Source organism: Schistocerca serialis, chromosome 2, assembly GCF_023864345.2.
Source record: "Schistocerca serialis cubense isolate TAMUIC-IGC-003099 chromosome 2, iqSchSeri2.2, whole genome shotgun sequence".
In the NCBI taxonomy this organism is placed as follows: domain Eukaryota; kingdom Metazoa; phylum Arthropoda; class Insecta; order Orthoptera; family Acrididae; genus Schistocerca; species Schistocerca serialis.
In genome coordinates this window covers 920,477,061-920,494,966 of record NC_064639.1, presented here as the reverse complement: position 1 = coordinate 920,494,966, position 17,906 = coordinate 920,477,061, and the positions used below count along the sequence as shown (strand labels likewise).

At 45.6% G+C, this 17,906-nt stretch overlaps 1 protein-coding gene across 1 annotated transcript in view; it reads right to left on the bottom strand.

Annotated features, from left to right (window-relative positions):
• The window catches only part of LOC126458288 (ubiquitin carboxyl-terminal hydrolase 7), a 216,205-nt gene that overhangs the window by 154,629 nt on the left and 43,670 nt on the right, over positions 1-17,906 (bottom strand). The window contains exons 7-9 of the mRNA XM_050095228.1: positions 16,049-16,234; positions 15,892-15,972; positions 15,723-15,813 (exon numbers count right to left, since the gene is read on the bottom strand). Of these exons, the coding sequence (XP_049951185.1) occupies positions 15,723-15,813; positions 15,892-15,972; positions 16,049-16,234 (358 nt within the window). The remainder of the gene's footprint in view (positions 1-15,722; positions 15,814-15,891; positions 15,973-16,048; positions 16,235-17,906) is intronic.

Here is a 17,906-nt window from a genome sequence, read left to right as displayed (position 1 = left end):
CCGAATAAAACGTAAAACTAAGCCAGCCGTAGCAGAGTCATCTGTTAAAAGGGCAGGGAGCGTGTCAGGCAGCGTCCCAAACCGAAAGAACTTCGCGGCGTAAGACTGCCCGCAAATCAGTCTCCGGGAGGCCAATCTCCAGAGATGATTTACTAGTGGCCTCTTTCGCCAGGTAGTCAACATTCTCATTGCCAGGTATCCCAACATGGCCTGGGGTCCACATGAAGACCACAGAGCGGCCGCAACGCGCAGGAGTATGCAGGGACTCATGGATAGCCATCACCAGACGAGAACGAGGGAAACACTGGTCGAGAGCTCGTAAACCGCTCAGGGAATCGCTACAGATAACGAAGGACTCACCTGAGCAGGAGCGGATACACTCTAGGGCACGAAAGATGGCGACCAGCTCAGCAGTGTAAACCCTGCAGCCATCCGGCAAGGAATGTTGTTCGGAATGGTCCCCTAGAGTTAGCGCATAACCAACTCGACCAGCGACCATCGAGCCGTCGGTGTAAACAACTCCAGAGCCCTGATACGTGGCCAGGATGGAATAAAAGCGGCAGCGGAAGGCCTCTGGAGGGACTGAGTCCTTCGAGCCCTGTGCCAAGTCGAACCGAAGGCAAGGGCGAGGAACACACCACGGGGGTGTACGCAGAGGTGCCCGGAAAGGAGGTGGAACAGGGAAAAACCCAAGCCCGGAGAGAAGCTCCTTGACGCGTACGGCGATCGGACAACCCGACCGGGGCCGACGGTCTGGCAGATGGACGACTGACTGCGGGAACAGGACACGGTAATTTGGATGCCCGGGCAAGCTAAAAAACATGGGCAGCATAAGCAGCCAATAATTGTTGGCGTCGTAACCGCAGTGGAGGGACACCTGCCTCCACTAGTATGCTGTCCACAGGGCTGGTGCGGAAAGCACCAGTGGCAAGGCGTATCCCGCTGTGGAGAATGGGGTCCAGCACCCGCAACGCAGATGGGGATGCTGAGCCATAAGCCAGGCTCCCAAAATCCAGACGGGACTGGATTAACATCTAGTAGAGCCGCAACAGGGTAGATCGGTCGGCGCCCCAGCGGGTGTGGCTCAAGCATCTCAGAGCGTTTAGATGCCGCCAACACGCCTGTTTAAGCTGCCGGATATGAGGCAGCCAAGTCAACCGGGCATCGAAAACCACCCCTAAAAACCTGTGTGATTCCACCACTGAAAGAAGTTCGCCGGCAAGATAAAGCCGCGCCTCCGGGTGGACAGTACGTCGCCGGCAGAAATGCGTAACGCAGGTCTTGGCTGCCGAAAACTGGAACACATGAGCTACAGCCCAAGACTGCGCCTTGCGGATAGCGCCCTGTAGCTGACGTTCAACAGCTGCAATGCCAGTAGAGCTGTAGTAAAGGCAGAAGTCGTCAGCATACAGGGAAGCGGAGACAGAATTTCCCACGGCCGCAGCGAGCCCGTTAATGGCTATTAAAAACAGGCAGACACTTAAAACAGAACCCTGTGGCACACTGGTCTCCTGGACGTGGGAGGAACTATATGAGGCCACAACTTGCACGCGGAAGGTACGATACGACAGAAAATTTCTGATAAAGATGGGCAGAGGGCCCCAAAGACCCCATCCATGAAGCGTGGAAAGGATGTGATGACGCCATGTTGTATCGTACGCCTTCCGCATGTCGAAAAAGACAGCGACCAGGTGCTGACGGCAGGCAAAGGCAGTACGGATGGCCGACTCCAGGCTCACCAGATTGTCGGCGGCAGAGCGGCCTTTACGGAACCCACCCTGAGACGGAGCCAGAAGGCCCCGAGACTCCAGGACCCAATTCAAGCGCCGGCTCACCATCCGTTCGAGAAGCTTGCAAAGAACATTGGTGAGGCTAATGGGGCGGTAGCTGTCCACCTCCAAAGGGCTCTTGCCCGGTTTCAAAACGGGGATGACAATGCTCTCCCGCCATTGCGACGGAAACTCACCCTCGACCCAGAGATGGTTGTACAGGTCGAGGAGGCGTCACTTGCAGTCGACTGAAAGGTGTTTCAGCATCTGACAGTGGATGCTATCTGGCCCGGGAGCGGTATCAGGTCAAGCGGCAAGGGCACTGTGAAATTCCCACTCACTGAATGGAGCATTGTAGGAATCAGAAGTGTGGATGCGAAAAGAAAGGCTCCGACGTTCCATCCGCTCTTTAATGGAGCGGAAGGCCTGGGGGTAATTCGCAGAAGCGGAACTCATAGCAAAATGCTCTGCTAAGCGGTTTGCAAGGATGCCGGATTCGGTACAAACTGCTCCATTCAGTGACAGCACAGGGACGCCGACAGGGGTCCGATAGCCATAGAGGCGTCGGATCTTAGCCCAGACCTGCGATGGAGAGACATGGAAGCCAATGGTGGACACATACCGCTCCCAGCACTCCTGCTTGCTTTGGCGGATAAGGCGGCGGGCCCGCGCTCGCAGCCGTTTGAAGGTGATGAGGTGTTCAATGCAGGGATGTTACTTGTGACGCTGTAGCGCCCGCCAGCGATCTTTAATCGCTGCAGCTATCTCACACGACCACCAAGGCACAGTCCGCCGCCGAGGGGACCCAGAGGAGCGGGGAATGGCAGATTCGACGGCAGTAACGATGCCGGTGGTGACCGACTGAACCACCGCATCAATGTGATCATTAGAGAGAGGCTCAATAGCGGCAGTGGAGGAGAACAAGTCCCAGTCAGCCTTATTCATAGCCCATCTGCTAGGGCGCCCAGAAGAGTGACGCTGTGGTAGTGACAGAAAGATCGGAAAGTGGTCACTACCACACAGGTTGTCATGCACACTCCATTGGACAGACGGTAAGAGGCTAGGGCTACAGATTGAAAGGTCAATGGCGGAGTATGTGCCATGCGCCACACTGAAGTGTGTGAAGGCACCATCATTTAAAACCGAGAGATCGAGCTGCGACAATAAATGCTCAACGGTGGTGCCTCGACCTGTTTCCACTGACCCACCCCACAGAGGGTTATGGGCGTTGAAGTCGCCCAATAGCAAGAAAGGTGCTGGCAATTGGGCTATCAGCACAGCCAGGACATGCTGCGAGACATCACCATCCGGTGGAAGGTAAAGACTACAGACGGTAACAGCCTGTGGCGTCCACACCCGAACAGCGACAGCCTCTAAAGGTGTGTGGAGAGAGACAGACTCGCTGTGCAGAGAGTGAAGGACATAGAGGCAGATGCCACCAGACACCCTTTCATATGCTGCCCGGTTCTTATAACAACCCCAATAGCCACGGAGGGCGGGGGTTCGCATTGCTGGAAACCAAGTTTCCTGAAGAGCAATGCAGAAGAAAGGGTGAAGGCTGATAAGTTGGCGGAGCTCAGCTAGATGGTGGAAGAAACCGCTGCAGTTAAACCGGAGGATGGTATTGTCCATGGCGGAGAAAGGCGTGACGGGACTGGGAACGCAGATTACGCCGCTGGGTCACCTGCTGCCTCCGATGGAGCACCCGTGCAAGTGCTATCCATTGCATCTGAGGGACCGGCGAGATCGAGGTCCTCAGCGGACGCAAGGATCTCCACCTCATCGTCAGACGCAGAGCTTTTAGGTAGCGGTGGAGTAGGTGCCACCGCAGGGGTCTTGGTCTTACAGGTCTTCAAAGTCGTTTTCTCTTGCTGTTCCTTCGGTTGCCGTTGTTGAGAGGGCTTATTGGAGTCAGTCTCCGGGACCGAAGAGGATCGCAAAGCCCATCGACCAGCGACCTGTGGCGTCTGCAGCCACTGGTTGGTGTCTGCTGTGCCGCTGGTAGGAACCTGGGAAGGAGTGACCCAAGGGATCCCTTCCGAGCAAGAGAAGCTGAAGAAGACTTCCGCTTCTCTGGCTTAGAAGTGGGGACTTGTGTCCCCAGTGGTTTAGTGGGTGCTGCTCCCAAGGTAGATGGTGTGGGAGCAACAGCGAGAGAAGGGGGCCCCATCGTCAAGGGGGCAGGTGAGGTCCTCTGACTCTGAGAGCTGACGGTATGACTTGCAGCTGAAGGAGCTGGAGCAGGAGTGACAGTGGAGGCATAAGATGACATCATGCGCACGGGATGTAGCCGTTCAAATTCCCGCTTAGCCTCAGTGTAGGTCAGTCGGTCCAGGGTCTTATGTTCCATGATCTTGCGTTCTTTCTGGAAGATGCTGCAGTCTGGCGAGCAAGGTGAATGGTGCTCCCCGCAGTTGACACAGATGGGAGGCGGGGCACATGGAGTATCGGGATGAGATGGGGTGTCCACAATCTCGACATGTGAGGCTAGAAGTACAGCGAGAGGACATGTGACCGAACTTCCAGCACTTAAAGCACCGCATCGGGGGAGGGATGGAAAATAATACCCTGGACCATATTTAAACTCTTATATGGGGTGATGGTAACGTTAACATCCCCCAACTTGTCACAAGCAAGTAACCTGCGTGACTGGCAGAGGATGCCGTTTTTATCAAAACTGACCCAGAGCGCATTTTGGACAAGCCCTCCACCTCCCCAAACTTGTCCTCTAAATGCTCTACAAAGAACTGAGGCTTCACGGATAGAAACGAGTCACCATCAGCTCTGGTACAGACGAGATACCTGGGCGAATACACGTCACTGTCATTCATTGCCTTTCGTTCCTCCCATGGTGTGGCCATGGGGGGGGGGGGGGGGGGGGGGGGAGGGGGGGGGAGGGGGGGGGGAAGATTTCGGTTCATAAACGTTAGCTTTAAAATGAGCCCTCGAACGGTTAGAGACTGCTGGTGGCTGGCCGCCAGTGAGAGATGATGTACCATGCTTCATTGCGGGTCATCCGCCATGATGACACCTACTCCGACCAAGGGCCCTCCCCACGGGTGCCACCCAGCCGCAGCAATAGCCACCTGGCAGGATGGCCATTGCCGGGAGTCCTGATGCCCCAGGGAGATGGGCATCTACTCCTTGGCATATGTGGGGAGTTAACAGCGCAGGCATCAGTAGAGCGATCCCTGTGTTGTCAGGGGGCTACAACCAACAGGGTACATGGCGGCCACACCACAACGGACTGGCTACCGTGCTGGATCTTAGGTGCAAAAATGTCCAAGGTCGTCGTCGCAGTTAAAAGCAACACTGCAGAATGCAGCGTGGTAATCGCACCCAGGGACGGATCCTCGCCCAAGAGATGGAAAACAAGCGGGACACCATTGCAACGACAAAAAGCCGGCTAAAGGTCTCAACGCATGACGGATACAGTGCACCATGTAAAGCGCCCTTCCCCAATTGGCTTGCTCTTCGGAACAATTTAGAAAGATGGAGGTCAAACCCGAGAGGGGACCATCACATAAGATGAAACATTTGAGACTCCTTTTAGTCGCCTCTTACGACAGGCAGGAATACCGCGGGCCTATTCTAACCCCCGAACCCGCAGGGGGGGCCAGAAAGGTGGAAGGAGTATATAGAGGGTCTATATAAGGGCTATGTTCTTGAGGACAATATTATGGAAATGGAAGAGGATGTAGATGAAGATGAAATGGGAGATACAATACTGCGTGCAGAGTTTGACAGAGCACTGAAAGACCTGAGTCGAAGCAAGGCCCCAGGAGTAGACAACATTCCATTAGAACTACTGACGGCCTTGGGAGAGCCAGTCCTGACAAAACTCTACCATCTGGTGAGCAAGATGTACGAGACAGGCGAAATAACCTCAGACTTCAAGAAGAATATAATAATTCCAATCCCAAAGAAAGCAGGTGTTGACAGATGTGAAAATTACCGAACTATCAGTTTAATAAGTCACGGCTGCAAAATACTAACCTGAATTCTTTACAGACGAATGGTAAAACTGGTAGAAGCCGACCTCGGGGAAGATCAGTTTGGATTCCGTAGAAATATTGGAACACGCTAGGCAATTCTGACCCTATGACTTGACTTAGAAAACAGATTAAGGAAAGGCAAACCTACATTTCTAGCATTTGTAGATTAGAGAAAGCTTTTGACAATGTTGACTGGAATACTCTCATTCAAATTCTGAAGGTGGCAGGGGTAAAATACAGAGAGCGTAAGGCTATTTACCATTTGTACAGAAACCAGATGGCAGTTATAAGGGTCGAGGGCCATGAAAGGGAAGCAGTGGTTGAGAAGGGAGTGAGACAGGGTTGTAGCCTCTCCCTGATGTTATTCAATCTGTATACTGAGCAAGCAGTAAAGGAAACAAAAGAAAAGTTCGGAGTAGGTATTAAAATCCATGGAGAAGAAATACAAATGTTGAGGTTCGCCGATGACATTGTAATTTTATCAGGGGCAGCAAAGGACTTGGAAGAGCAGTTGAACAGAATAGACAGTGTCTTGAAAGGAGGATATAAGATGAACATCAACAAAAGCAAAATGAGGATAACGGAATGTAGTCAAATTAAGTCGGGTGATGCTGAGGGAATTAGATTAGGAAATGAAACACTTAAAGTAGTAGAGGAGTTTTGCTATTTGGGGAGCAAAATAACTGACGATGGTCGAAGTAGAGAGAATATAAAATGTAGACTGGCAATGGCAAGGAAAGCGTTTCTGAAGAAGAGAAATAACATCAAGTATAGATTTAAGTGTCAGGAAGTCGTTTCTGAAAGTATTTGTATGGAGTGTAGCCATGTATGGAAGTGAAACATGGACAATAAATAGTTTGGACAAGAAGAGAATAGAAGCTTTTGAAATGTGGTGCTACAGAAGAATGTTGAAGATTAGGTGGGTAGATCACGGAACTAATGAGGAGGTACTGAATAGGATTGGGGAGAAGAGAAGTTTGTGGCACAACTTGACTAGAAGAACGGATTGGTTGGTAGGACATGTCCTGAGGCATCAAGGGATCACAAATTTAGCATTGGAGGGCAGCGTGGAGGGTAAAAATCGTAGAGGGAGACCAAGAGATGAATACACTAAGCAGATTCAGAAGAATGTAGGTTGTAGTAGGTACTGGGAGATGAAGGAGCTTGCACAGGATAGATTGGCATGGAGAGCTGCATCAAACCAGTCTCAGGACTGAAGACCACAACAACAAGGGTAATACATTGTACAAAAATGGTTGGATTTCGACAAAAGGCAGTGTCAAATAAACACTGATCAGTATTCGCTAATGCAAAATGTGGCAATTCAGCACTACTTAAATGAGTCGTAATGTATGATTAAAGGCTGCCATACATTCACACGGCAAGACTTTCTGCGTGGTATTTTATCTGGGCAGGACTATCAACTCCTCTCCAGGAGAACCACCTTAAAAGTAGTACTGCTCATGTGAATGGAGAGATTTGTATGTTCTTACGACACAAAGGGGCTATGCCGGCAGAAGCATAGCTACTGGCAGCTTCTCCAGAGCCAGACAGATCTTAGTCAGTTAACCAGATTAAGTGTGTCTCACAATACCTTATCTTCCCACTCTCTGGCCATTGTGATTCTACATTTTTAAGAAAATGTGCAGATGGGTCTCTACAGTTGCAGAGAAAGCAATTCATCTAGTGGAAGGTTACTTCAAAATCAAGAGCACTGGTCTTCCAGGTTGGGGGTTGGCAATGGGTTACCACCTCATCACAAAAAACTTGATAATTACAAAAAAAACTTGTTAATTGTGAACAAACTACAAGGAATCCCTAGAATTTGGTAATACAAAATAAATGAAAAGCGGCAGAACACACACACAAGAGAGAGTTATTATCAGGAAAGCCTTCGAAGCCACTGGCTGCTTTTACAGGCAGAAGGGTTGAAGGGGGAAGGAAGAAAGGTGAAGGAAAAGGACTGGAGAGGTCTGGGAAAAGGGGTAGATTTTGGGAAAGTCAATCACAACCATGGGTCCATGGGTCAGGGGAGACTTACTGTACAGGATGAGAGGGGAAGACTGAGTGTTCGGGACTGCATCGGACGATATTTGAAAACCTGAGAGTTTAAAGGTGGAAGACAGGGTAAAATGCAGACTGCAGACAGAGATAACTGCTAAAATATCTCGCACAAGTTAATAAAAGTGAAAAGCTAAGTGCACTGTACATAACAGAGGTGGGAAGGGGGGGTGGGGGGGGGGGGCAGTGAAAAATAGACGAGATGGGAAAGACAATGAAAGATATGAGGAGTGAATCAAAGAGTAGTTACAGTGAAGAAATGCCAAGACAGAAGAAATTAACGTAAATTAAGGCCAGATGGGTGGCGAGAAGCAAGCACACGTTGTAGCACTAGTTCCCACCTGCGGAGTTCTGAGAAACTGATGTCTGGGGAAATAATCCAGATGGTGTTGTGATGAAACAGGCACTGAGGTCATGACTCACGTTGTAGAGCATGCTCTGCAAAATGATATTGCATATTGCTGGTATACACCCTCTGATTATGCCCATTCATCCTAATTGATAATTTGGTGGTAGTCATGCCGATGCAAAAGGCCGAACAGTATTTACATAACTGGAATATGACATCATTTCGCAGGTGGCTCTCCCTTTGGCAGTATATGTTCTTCCAGTCACAGGGCTGTTACATGTGGTGGTAGGAGGGTGTGTAGGACAAGTCTTGCAGCAGGAACAGTCACAGGAATACGAGCCATAGAATAGGGAGATATTGCAGAGATTGTGAGGGCAACAAAAAGCTGTTCTAAGTCTGGTGGGCAAAAATCTCAGACAGAATGGATCTCATTTCAGGACAAGATTTTAGGAAGTCAAAGTAGCTGATTAATACATTCCAGACCGGGATACTACTGAGTGACCTGTGGTGTGCTGCGCAGTTGTTTTTGGAGGGATCAGCAGTACCAAGCCTGTGTGTGTTTGTTTTTGATGAAGGCCTTTCTGGTTGAAAGCTTATTTGTGACAGTCTTTTTGTCGTGCCTATCTGCGACTCTTCAGTCCCCCACCCCTACCCTACTACCCCTCCCCCTCCCCACCACAGCCTCCTCCTTACCCTCACCCAGTCACCACTCTCATCATGCACTGGTGCTGCTGCTCACATTGTATTTGTAACAGTGTTTTTATTGTGCCTATCTGTGACTCGGCATCTCCGCTATATGGTGAGTAGCAACTTTCCTTTCCATAGGATTGTTACATTCCATCCTGGATTTCCCATTGTTTAATTTTACTGCTGAAAGATCTTTATGAACAACCACAATGTGTACTGTGTTAAGGCTAATGTATACACAAATGGACAACACTTTTGGTAGCTCTTGTATGGTTTGTGAAGAAAGATAAGAAGTGGTTCAACAATTGCTAAGTGGGATGCTTTAGAAAGCTCTGGATGAGACCAAATTAGTTCGTTGCACACTGGTTTCAACTTAATTTATGAGAAGAGCAACAGGTGAAATAAAAAAAAAGGTTAAATTCAAACATATTTGATACTTTCATTACAAAGTTACTGGAAGTGGGATATCTGCTTGAAGTTACGTACATGAAACTGTAGCAGATCTAAAGAGGCAAAACTGTGACACAGGTACTGTCAGCGTAACTATCTGCAGCTATATTCAGTTTCTCTAAGTTCATAGCAGACTTCATTTTCTCAGAGTCTGTTTTCTCTTCCTGGTTCTATATTGGCTATACTATTGTAACAGCATTTGTTGCTCAAAATAGAGAGTGAAGCAATAAACTGAAGTAATGAAATGCACACTTCATCCACAAACAACAGAAACAGCTTTATGAAATGGAGTGGGTTTTTGATAGGTCCTTATAAACAACTTCCGTGTTTCTTATTGATTTTCTGGTTATCATTTCTTAATTTTCACATAAACTTCTTGAACACACACAATTATTCAGGTTTAGTTACCACAAGATCTTTGTCAACTTCATAACTGCAATAAATGTCAAAGCAGCTGCCTACTAGTATGGTAAGGGATCTCTTCACTGGTACATTTTATTCTGTAGTTCGTTTTTTGAACACATCAATATTCACCATGAAAATGCATACTGTCTAGAACTATACCCTATGAGGCATTAATTACACTGGTAAGATTATATTCCCAACCATAATGACAGCCATTTTGGATACACAGTAAGAAACAGTTCAACCGTAACTTCAGTTAACAGAACAAAAGACCATGAGAAGCACCCAGAAAAAAAATAGTCTGACATATCAGGACAGCAAGGCAAAATAATGTCAAAGTCAGTGAAGGACTGATCCAACAAATGTCACATAATTGATTTAATTATACAATATTACATATCAGTTGGTTTTAGTGAGCACCATGCACTGAAAACAGAAGGTACTGCTAACGATTTCACCAATAACTTTGGTTGGTTGGGGATAAGGGATTAAACTGCAAAGTTAGCAGTCTCTCGGTCAAGAGAGTTAATCTGGAGACAGTGACATCAGTTAGAAATTTGATTGAATTATGGAAATATGTTGGAGTGATAAAATTGAGGCCTGGGAAGCAATATTTATCCCAAAACTAAGAAATAATTTAAAGAGAAGTAAAATTACATGAGTGAAGCCTGTTTGTGAGTCAGAACAGATGTCTCCCATGGTTCATCTGTGGCGAGAGAAAACCAACTGGCATCTGAGCCCCCCCTCCCCCCACCAACTCAATTAAGTGCAATGACAATCACAGAGTAAAGAATGCCATCTGGCTCTGTTACTATTAAGAGTGAAGGCTAAAAATGTAATGGATATCACTTGAACCAACAATAATAAAATAAGGTGAGAGAAATAATCAGGTCAGTAGGTGGAAGGGGCACGGAAAGTACCCCTGAGGCTCTGCATGTAAAGGGGGCTGTCCCCCACACAGTCATCTCATTTCTGATTCCTAATAGCCAAAATGTTAAAAAGGGGAACAGCACTCACCACCCGTCAGACAGCTACCCTTAAAATTAAACACTGTGTGCAGCAGAAAGACCAAGGCAGCTAATAAAGAGATAGGATTGAGGGTTCCCCAGAGCTAGCATGCAAAGGGGGATGCCCCAACCCCAACCACCTGGCCCGCCACCCTGATATCTGTGAATACAAACCACTGTCACAGAGAAAACCGTCCATGAGTCACCTGCCAAAATTAGAAGCAAAGGATCAAGATGACACGGTTAGCGCAGAGAGCCAGAAGGACGGTGCACTTCATCAGTCTGTACTGCTGTCATCACACAGGCCGTGGCATTCAATGCGCAATACGCTCACTTCATCTCCACCATGCTGCTGATCACACAGGAATAATCCAACATGTGCATACAGTACATGTTCCTCAATTTGGTATACATGATCGCAGCATACCCCACTGGCAATATGCAGCCACAGGTGATGCGCAGGAACTACACAGTACACACGAGTTCTCAGAATAGACAAGTGTAAACTAGCTGTGATAGTTTTAAGCCATCCAGCAACTGAATCAATATGTACAGAAAAACCAACCACACAAACAGAAGGCAGGAATGGGCCGCGCTGCACTGAATGTGCTGGTTAATGCAATTTGCCTATGTATCTTGCTGGCTCGCAACTGCACTACTCTCAAAGCACCAGTTCTCGATTGTATGTGGGTTGCAAATCAAACAGTTTGTTTACATCTCTCTTTACAGTCCTTTATGTCTTTCTATGACAGATCCCACCATCTTGGAATCCCTACTATTCCATCAAACACTGCTTCTGTTCATCTGTTGACTGATCGGGTAACATTGATAGAAAGCTCTTCCAGAGAAAGACAAAGATGTACACACAGATTTTTCAGCTTCGGGAACAAATTGAAGTCTGGTGGACTTAAGTCTGGGCTGTAGAGAGGATGCAGCACCACTTTCATCCACATTCACACAGCTTTTGAACTACAACATTGCTGATATGCAGGCAAGCACTGCCATGAAGAATGAGAGGCCCCAGCCTCGAGCAACTGAGGTTTGGTATTGTGCACTTTTCTGTGCAAGTTTTGCATGAAGTCTGCTGTGGCACTTGTTCCTTATGGGTCTATCTGTCAATGATTCCTTGCTCATCATTTGCTTGAGCTCCGATTGAGCACGTTGAAATTTTTTGGATGTGGACAATCTGAAACTCTCCACTCATTGGACTGTGATTTCAACTCCAGTTCAAAGTCTCTAATCCACAGTTTACCAATAGTGACGTTTCAACGTAAGAATCCTTGACCCTCACAGTTGAATCTTTGTTTGAGCAAAGTTGCAATGACCAGGAGTTTCAGCTTCTCTTCCACAGTCAAACAGTGTGGGGCCCATCACGCTGAAATTTCTCTCTTCTTTAAGTCATTTGCCAGAGTGTGGAATATTGACAGTGGATGAATTTGCATGGCTTCACAGAGTCCCTCACAAGTCGCACTGCGATCTTCTTCCAAAGTGTCTGCCACATGTTTCACACTTTGATCATCTGTTACGTTTTTGGCCTTCCAGGTATTTGATTATCACCTATGCTCATATGACCACCACGAAAATGATTAATCCAACATGAAACTGAATGAAGGTCCTCTGTAAACTCACCAGAAACTTCACTTAACACACAGTGGATTTCTGTCAGGTTTTAGCCTCATCATAATTTTCATTGTTGTTGCATCAAACAATCCAAAGTAGTATCAACCTGTGCACTATTTATGAGATGTCCCTCATACATTCATAACAGGCAAGTTATAATAAGAACACTTCTTTAACAACCAATGTAACATTTCCTGTCATTTTATTACAACCAATCATGCCAAAAATAAAGCATTTTCGAGAGATTCTCAAAGTGCCAGTGTTATTAAATGGTATAAATTCATAGGATGTAAGTTTTAATATAAAACACACCAAATGTGAGCTTCACCTGAAATCCAATACGGCATTTCCCAACTTTGTACGGAATAGGGAGAAGGCCTGCATGTGATGTAGATGGCGTTATTCCGCCTCACTGCTTCACATTCTCAATAGTGTTCAAGATACCTGGCATGCTTAATATTGCTCTGCATATTTAGAAAGACTACAAAGAGTGCTTTTTCCATGCTATGACATCAAAAACTCTGCACACTCAATGCTGGCGGTCGAATGCAAGGTCCATGTGAAGATGGCTTTAAGGCTCCACAACAACGTGGCAGTGACTTGTCACATAAAATAAAAATGAGTTAATCTAATATGACTGATACAAAGGTGACATAGGTGAGTGAATCCCTTCCTCGAGGAATGGAAGTGGAGATGCCATGCAGCAGTTGTCTCCTTGTTAGTGCAGAGTGTATTAGAAGAGGTAGGAGCCCACCAGATTATGTTCCATCTCTGAGTGAAGAGAGATCTTAAATTTACTCACAAATCTGCACCTGCAGTCATCAAAGCAAACACTGGGTGAGTAATCGCTTCTCAAGCCAAATGTTCAGCCAGTTTGGGCCCTGGAAATCCTACATGACTTGGGAAAGACAACTGAGCAGTCAGTGCAACTATCGTCAGAGATAAGATCAAGAATAGCACATATCACAAGATGGTAACAGTAACATTAATCAAGAGCCTGGAGAATGCTCACCGAGTCACCACAAATTAAAATGCTGTCGAGGGAGGTCTGTTTAATAAAATGTGGCACTCTCTTAATGGGACACTACACAGTGTGCGCGCGAGTGTATACCCGTCCTTTTTTCCCCCCTAAGGTAAGTCTTTCCGCTCCCGGGATTGGAATGACTCCTTACCCTCTCCCTTAAAACCCACATCCTTTCGTCTTTCCCCTCCTTCCCTCTTTCCTGATGAGGCAACAGTTTGTTGCGAAAGCTTGAATTTTGTGTGTATGTTTGTGTTCGTTTGTGTGTCTGTCGACCTGCCAGCACTTTCATTTGGTAAGTCACATCATCTTTGTTTTTAGATATATTTTTCCTACGTGGAATGTTTCCCTCTATTAAAACTATTATGTTTTCATCATTTCCTTGGAAGTGATCACATTCACATGAACACCTAAATCTTCAAGGATGCAGCTCTCTGTCATTCACCAGGCAATAAAATTAGGTGCATCAATATGGGATTTCTTTCTTATGACACACATACTGTCACTAACGTCGTGTATGACTCGCCAGATGTGTTTTCTGGTGAAGGGTTTGGCTGACTTGTCATGTGGCATCAGACATTCATTCGAAAGCCACTTCCTGTACGCTGCTGATAGCAAAGTTGTGCAGAATCAACTTTCATTATAGGTCCCCTTCCTTATACCTCTCTGTTGCAAACGGTTGCTACATCACAACAAATTTGAATGCAGTAATAAAAGGGAAAGAAAAATACTGGCAGGATGGAGCTTTAAACATGGCTCGCCCACTTAGCAGTGCAACACCATGTCCACTTAATGACAATGCCATAGCCCTTCCACACTATGTTGCACTTTTTGTCCTTGGAGCATTCACTGTATCGATTTTGCTTTCTTTTAACAGTTCAGTACACCTTCTTCCTGTTATCATGCTTGATCTGTTTTCAGTTTTTGATGGTCTGTCCAGGTTTACAACCTGAGAGGGATGTGATGGGGAGTTTTCTTTGTGAGCCATAAACCTGACAACCATCCTCCTATTACGACAAGACCAAAGCACAGTAAATGTGGGAGGGTGAGTAGTGTGATATGCATCCCCAGAGGTTTAGGCAAGGAAGCAGACAGCAATAATGTATCGCAGACAGCAATAACATATCACGTACAGCTAGTCTTTAGAAGAGACATATGGGGCAGCTATGTCGGCTTTTTAGCAAAAAGCAGTCCCAAAAATCGTTACTGTGCAACACCGTACAAGCACTGTTACCCAGTTGTACTCCTGGGACAGAATGGACCACTTTATGACGACAAAAATGCCCAACTCAAGTTTTCATGGGAGAGAACTGGGAGCTATAGGAAACACGGGAGAGACTTGAAAGCTATAAGAAACACTGCAATTGTACATCCTTTGAGTGACTCTTTGGGATTTGTGTTCTGCCAAGGCTATGGATTGGAAGCTATACTACACGCAGAAATAGTTGCGTGACCAGTGGTCTGACGGTTACTAGCCCATGGATGGCAATGATAAGTCACCATGGAGCCCAATAAGATGCTGTTTTCATGGACCTGTGGGGAAATAAGGGATGTAACAACTAACCCAAATTGGTGAATACAAATTAGTAAGGAGCCTCAAATGCCCAAGTCTTGGAGGGTAAGTAAATGTGATGGCACCGTGACTGTAGGTAAAAATAAAAAACGAAAAATAAGGATGCAATGACATGTTGGTCTTTAGAAAAAGCCTGCTGTATTGCTGTTTATAATCTGACGAGATGGTCAGTTGTTGACCGATCCTCCCATGTAGAATAATGACAGCAGAATAGACCCTGTGATTTGAGAAGCCAGCATTATTTTCTACTTGAGGAAACACATTTAAGACACAGAATCCCTGTTCCTCATGTATAACCAAGCAAAATGAGAGTGTCTGCCTTATAACTAGGGATAAGGCAACATAGCACTGTGATGATGTGATGCATTACTGAAATCAGTTACAACACTGATTTGCATCACAGGCTTTCATGTATGGTGCCATGTATTGCAGCCAAATGAGCCCGATTGTCATCCACAGCAACAGGCACTAATAATCGGCAATGTGGAAGGTGCCCTCTCCTCTCTTCTCCTCTCCTCTCTCTCTCTGCTGCTATGTGTAAGATGCCTCATCCTTACATGATTCTGTACTGCTTGAAGCCGCCACCTTCTAACTTCTTGTGCACCATTTTTAACTTTTGACAAGGGTAGTCCTCAACTGAAGCTTACACTTCAGTTTTGATACTTCCATAGTTCTCCATCATTCCTATGGCTTTGACACAGTTTACAGCACCATTACAAAGAGTGAGTGTATCCTAATGGAGGAGGGGGAATCTTGCTTAACCTTACTTGTATGTAATTACTTACTATTTTTCTTCCCCTTGATGTTGAGTTGAATATCATAAAAGGTCTCTACTCTTGTAGATGTATAGTCAATGTTCTTGCATTTAATGAAAGACTGCAAAAGAGAAAGACAGTTTTAAGAACATGACTAGTACCAGAAGCAAAACAGTACAATAATAGTTGAAATACGAACCACCATCTTTCCTTCAAAGAGCTTTGGCACAGTTCCTTCAACACAGGTTCCCTTCATCTTACTTTCAAGTTTGTCCAACAGCTGGAAATAGTATAAAAATCAATACACAAAGATTAAACTAAACTATGCAAAAGCTTCTTTGTAGAACAGAACTTACCACACGTAGAAATTCTTGAACATCATGCTGCATGAAGGAGTCCAACGTCTCCCAGCCAAAAGATTTTGTTAGTTTCTTTGTACCAACAGGTTTGTCTGAAAACTGCAACTCATGGAATACCCTCTGAAGTGCTAGTGCTACACTTTTGCTTGAATCATCACTCTCTGTTGGCATTTTGTAAACAGCCTGTGAAATGAATTAAATTTCTGTACAGTAAAACCATTTGCAAACAATTGCTGAAAGATAAAAGTAAGAGACTGAAAGCTGTCTCTGTCATTAAGACTCAAATCCATTGGTGGTAGATTCTAAAAACAACTTTCTACCAGAGCAACCAAACAGTTCTCAAAACACAATAAAAAAGTAGTAATATGTCAAACTTCGGCTTCAGGAAATGGTCATCACTAGAAGAAACTGTTTATTCCATTTTAGAGAGATCTTCCAGGGGTCAGTGGGAAGTATTTTCTTCCATCTAAACCTCTCACAGTCAAAAACTATGCAAGAAAACAGTTCGACTGAGTGCTGAAAATTGCTGCCTTTTCCCCAACAATAGTTAAAAAGTAGGGCATTTGATCAGGGAAGTAAAACAATCTTCTTATCGCTACAGTTTTTATTTACAGTATTTATTTATTATTATTGTTTCTTTTCTCAGACGTTATGACTGGTCAAAAATGGAAAGTGACGCGGACCTTGATCAAGCGTGACTTCCTTTTAACTGTATGGTATATGTTACATTGCATTTAGGAAGTTTCGGGTAATTGAACATGTATCAATAATATGGATTGGGGGGAAGAAATGAAAGAGGAAGCCGCCTTGTAGAATTTTGCACAGAGCATGACTTAATCATAGCTAACACTTGGTTCAAGAATCATAAAAGAAGGTTGTATACCTGGAAGAATCCTGGAGATACTAAGAGGTATCAGATAGATTATATAATGGTAAGACAGAGATGTAGGAACCAGATTTTAAATTGTAAGACATTTCCAGGGGCAGATGTGGATTCTGACCACAATCTATTGGTTATGAACTGCAGATTGAAACTGAAGAAACTGCAAAAAGGTGGGAATTTAAGGAGATGGGACCTGGATAAACTGAAAGAACCAGAGGTTGTAGAGAGTTTCAGGGAGAGCATAAGGGAACAATTGACAGGAACGGGCGAAAGAAATACAGTAGAAGAAGAATGGGTAGCTCTGAGGGATGAAGTAGGGAAGGCAGCAGACGATCAAGTAGGTAAAAAGACGAGGGCTAATAGAAATCCTTGGGTAACAGAAGAAATATTGAATTTAATTGATGAAAGGAGAAAATATAAAAATGCAGTAAATGAAGCAGGCAAAAAAGAATACAAACGTCTCAAAAATGAGATCGACAGGAAGTGCAAAATGGCTAAGCAGGGGTGGCTAGAGGACAAATGTAAGGATGTAGAGGCTTATCTCACTAGGGGTAAGATAGATACTGCCTACAGGAAAATTAAAGAGACCTTTGGAGAGAAGAGAACCACTTCTATGAATATCAAGAACTCAGATGGCAACCCAGTTCTAAGCAAAGAAGGGAAGGCAGAAAGGTGGAAGGAGTATATAGAGGGTCTATACAAGGGCGATGTGCTCGAGGACAATATTATGGAAATGGAAGAGGATGTAGATGAAGACGAAATGGGAGATAAGATACTGCGTGAAGAGTTTGACAGAGCACTGAAAGACCTGAGTCGAAACAAGGCCCCGGGAGTAGACAACATTCCATTAGATCTACTGATGGCCTTGGGAGAGCCAGTCATGACAAAACTCTACCATCTGGTGAGCAAGATGTATGAGACAGGCGAAATACCCTCAGACTTCAAGAAGAATATAATAATTACAATCCCAAA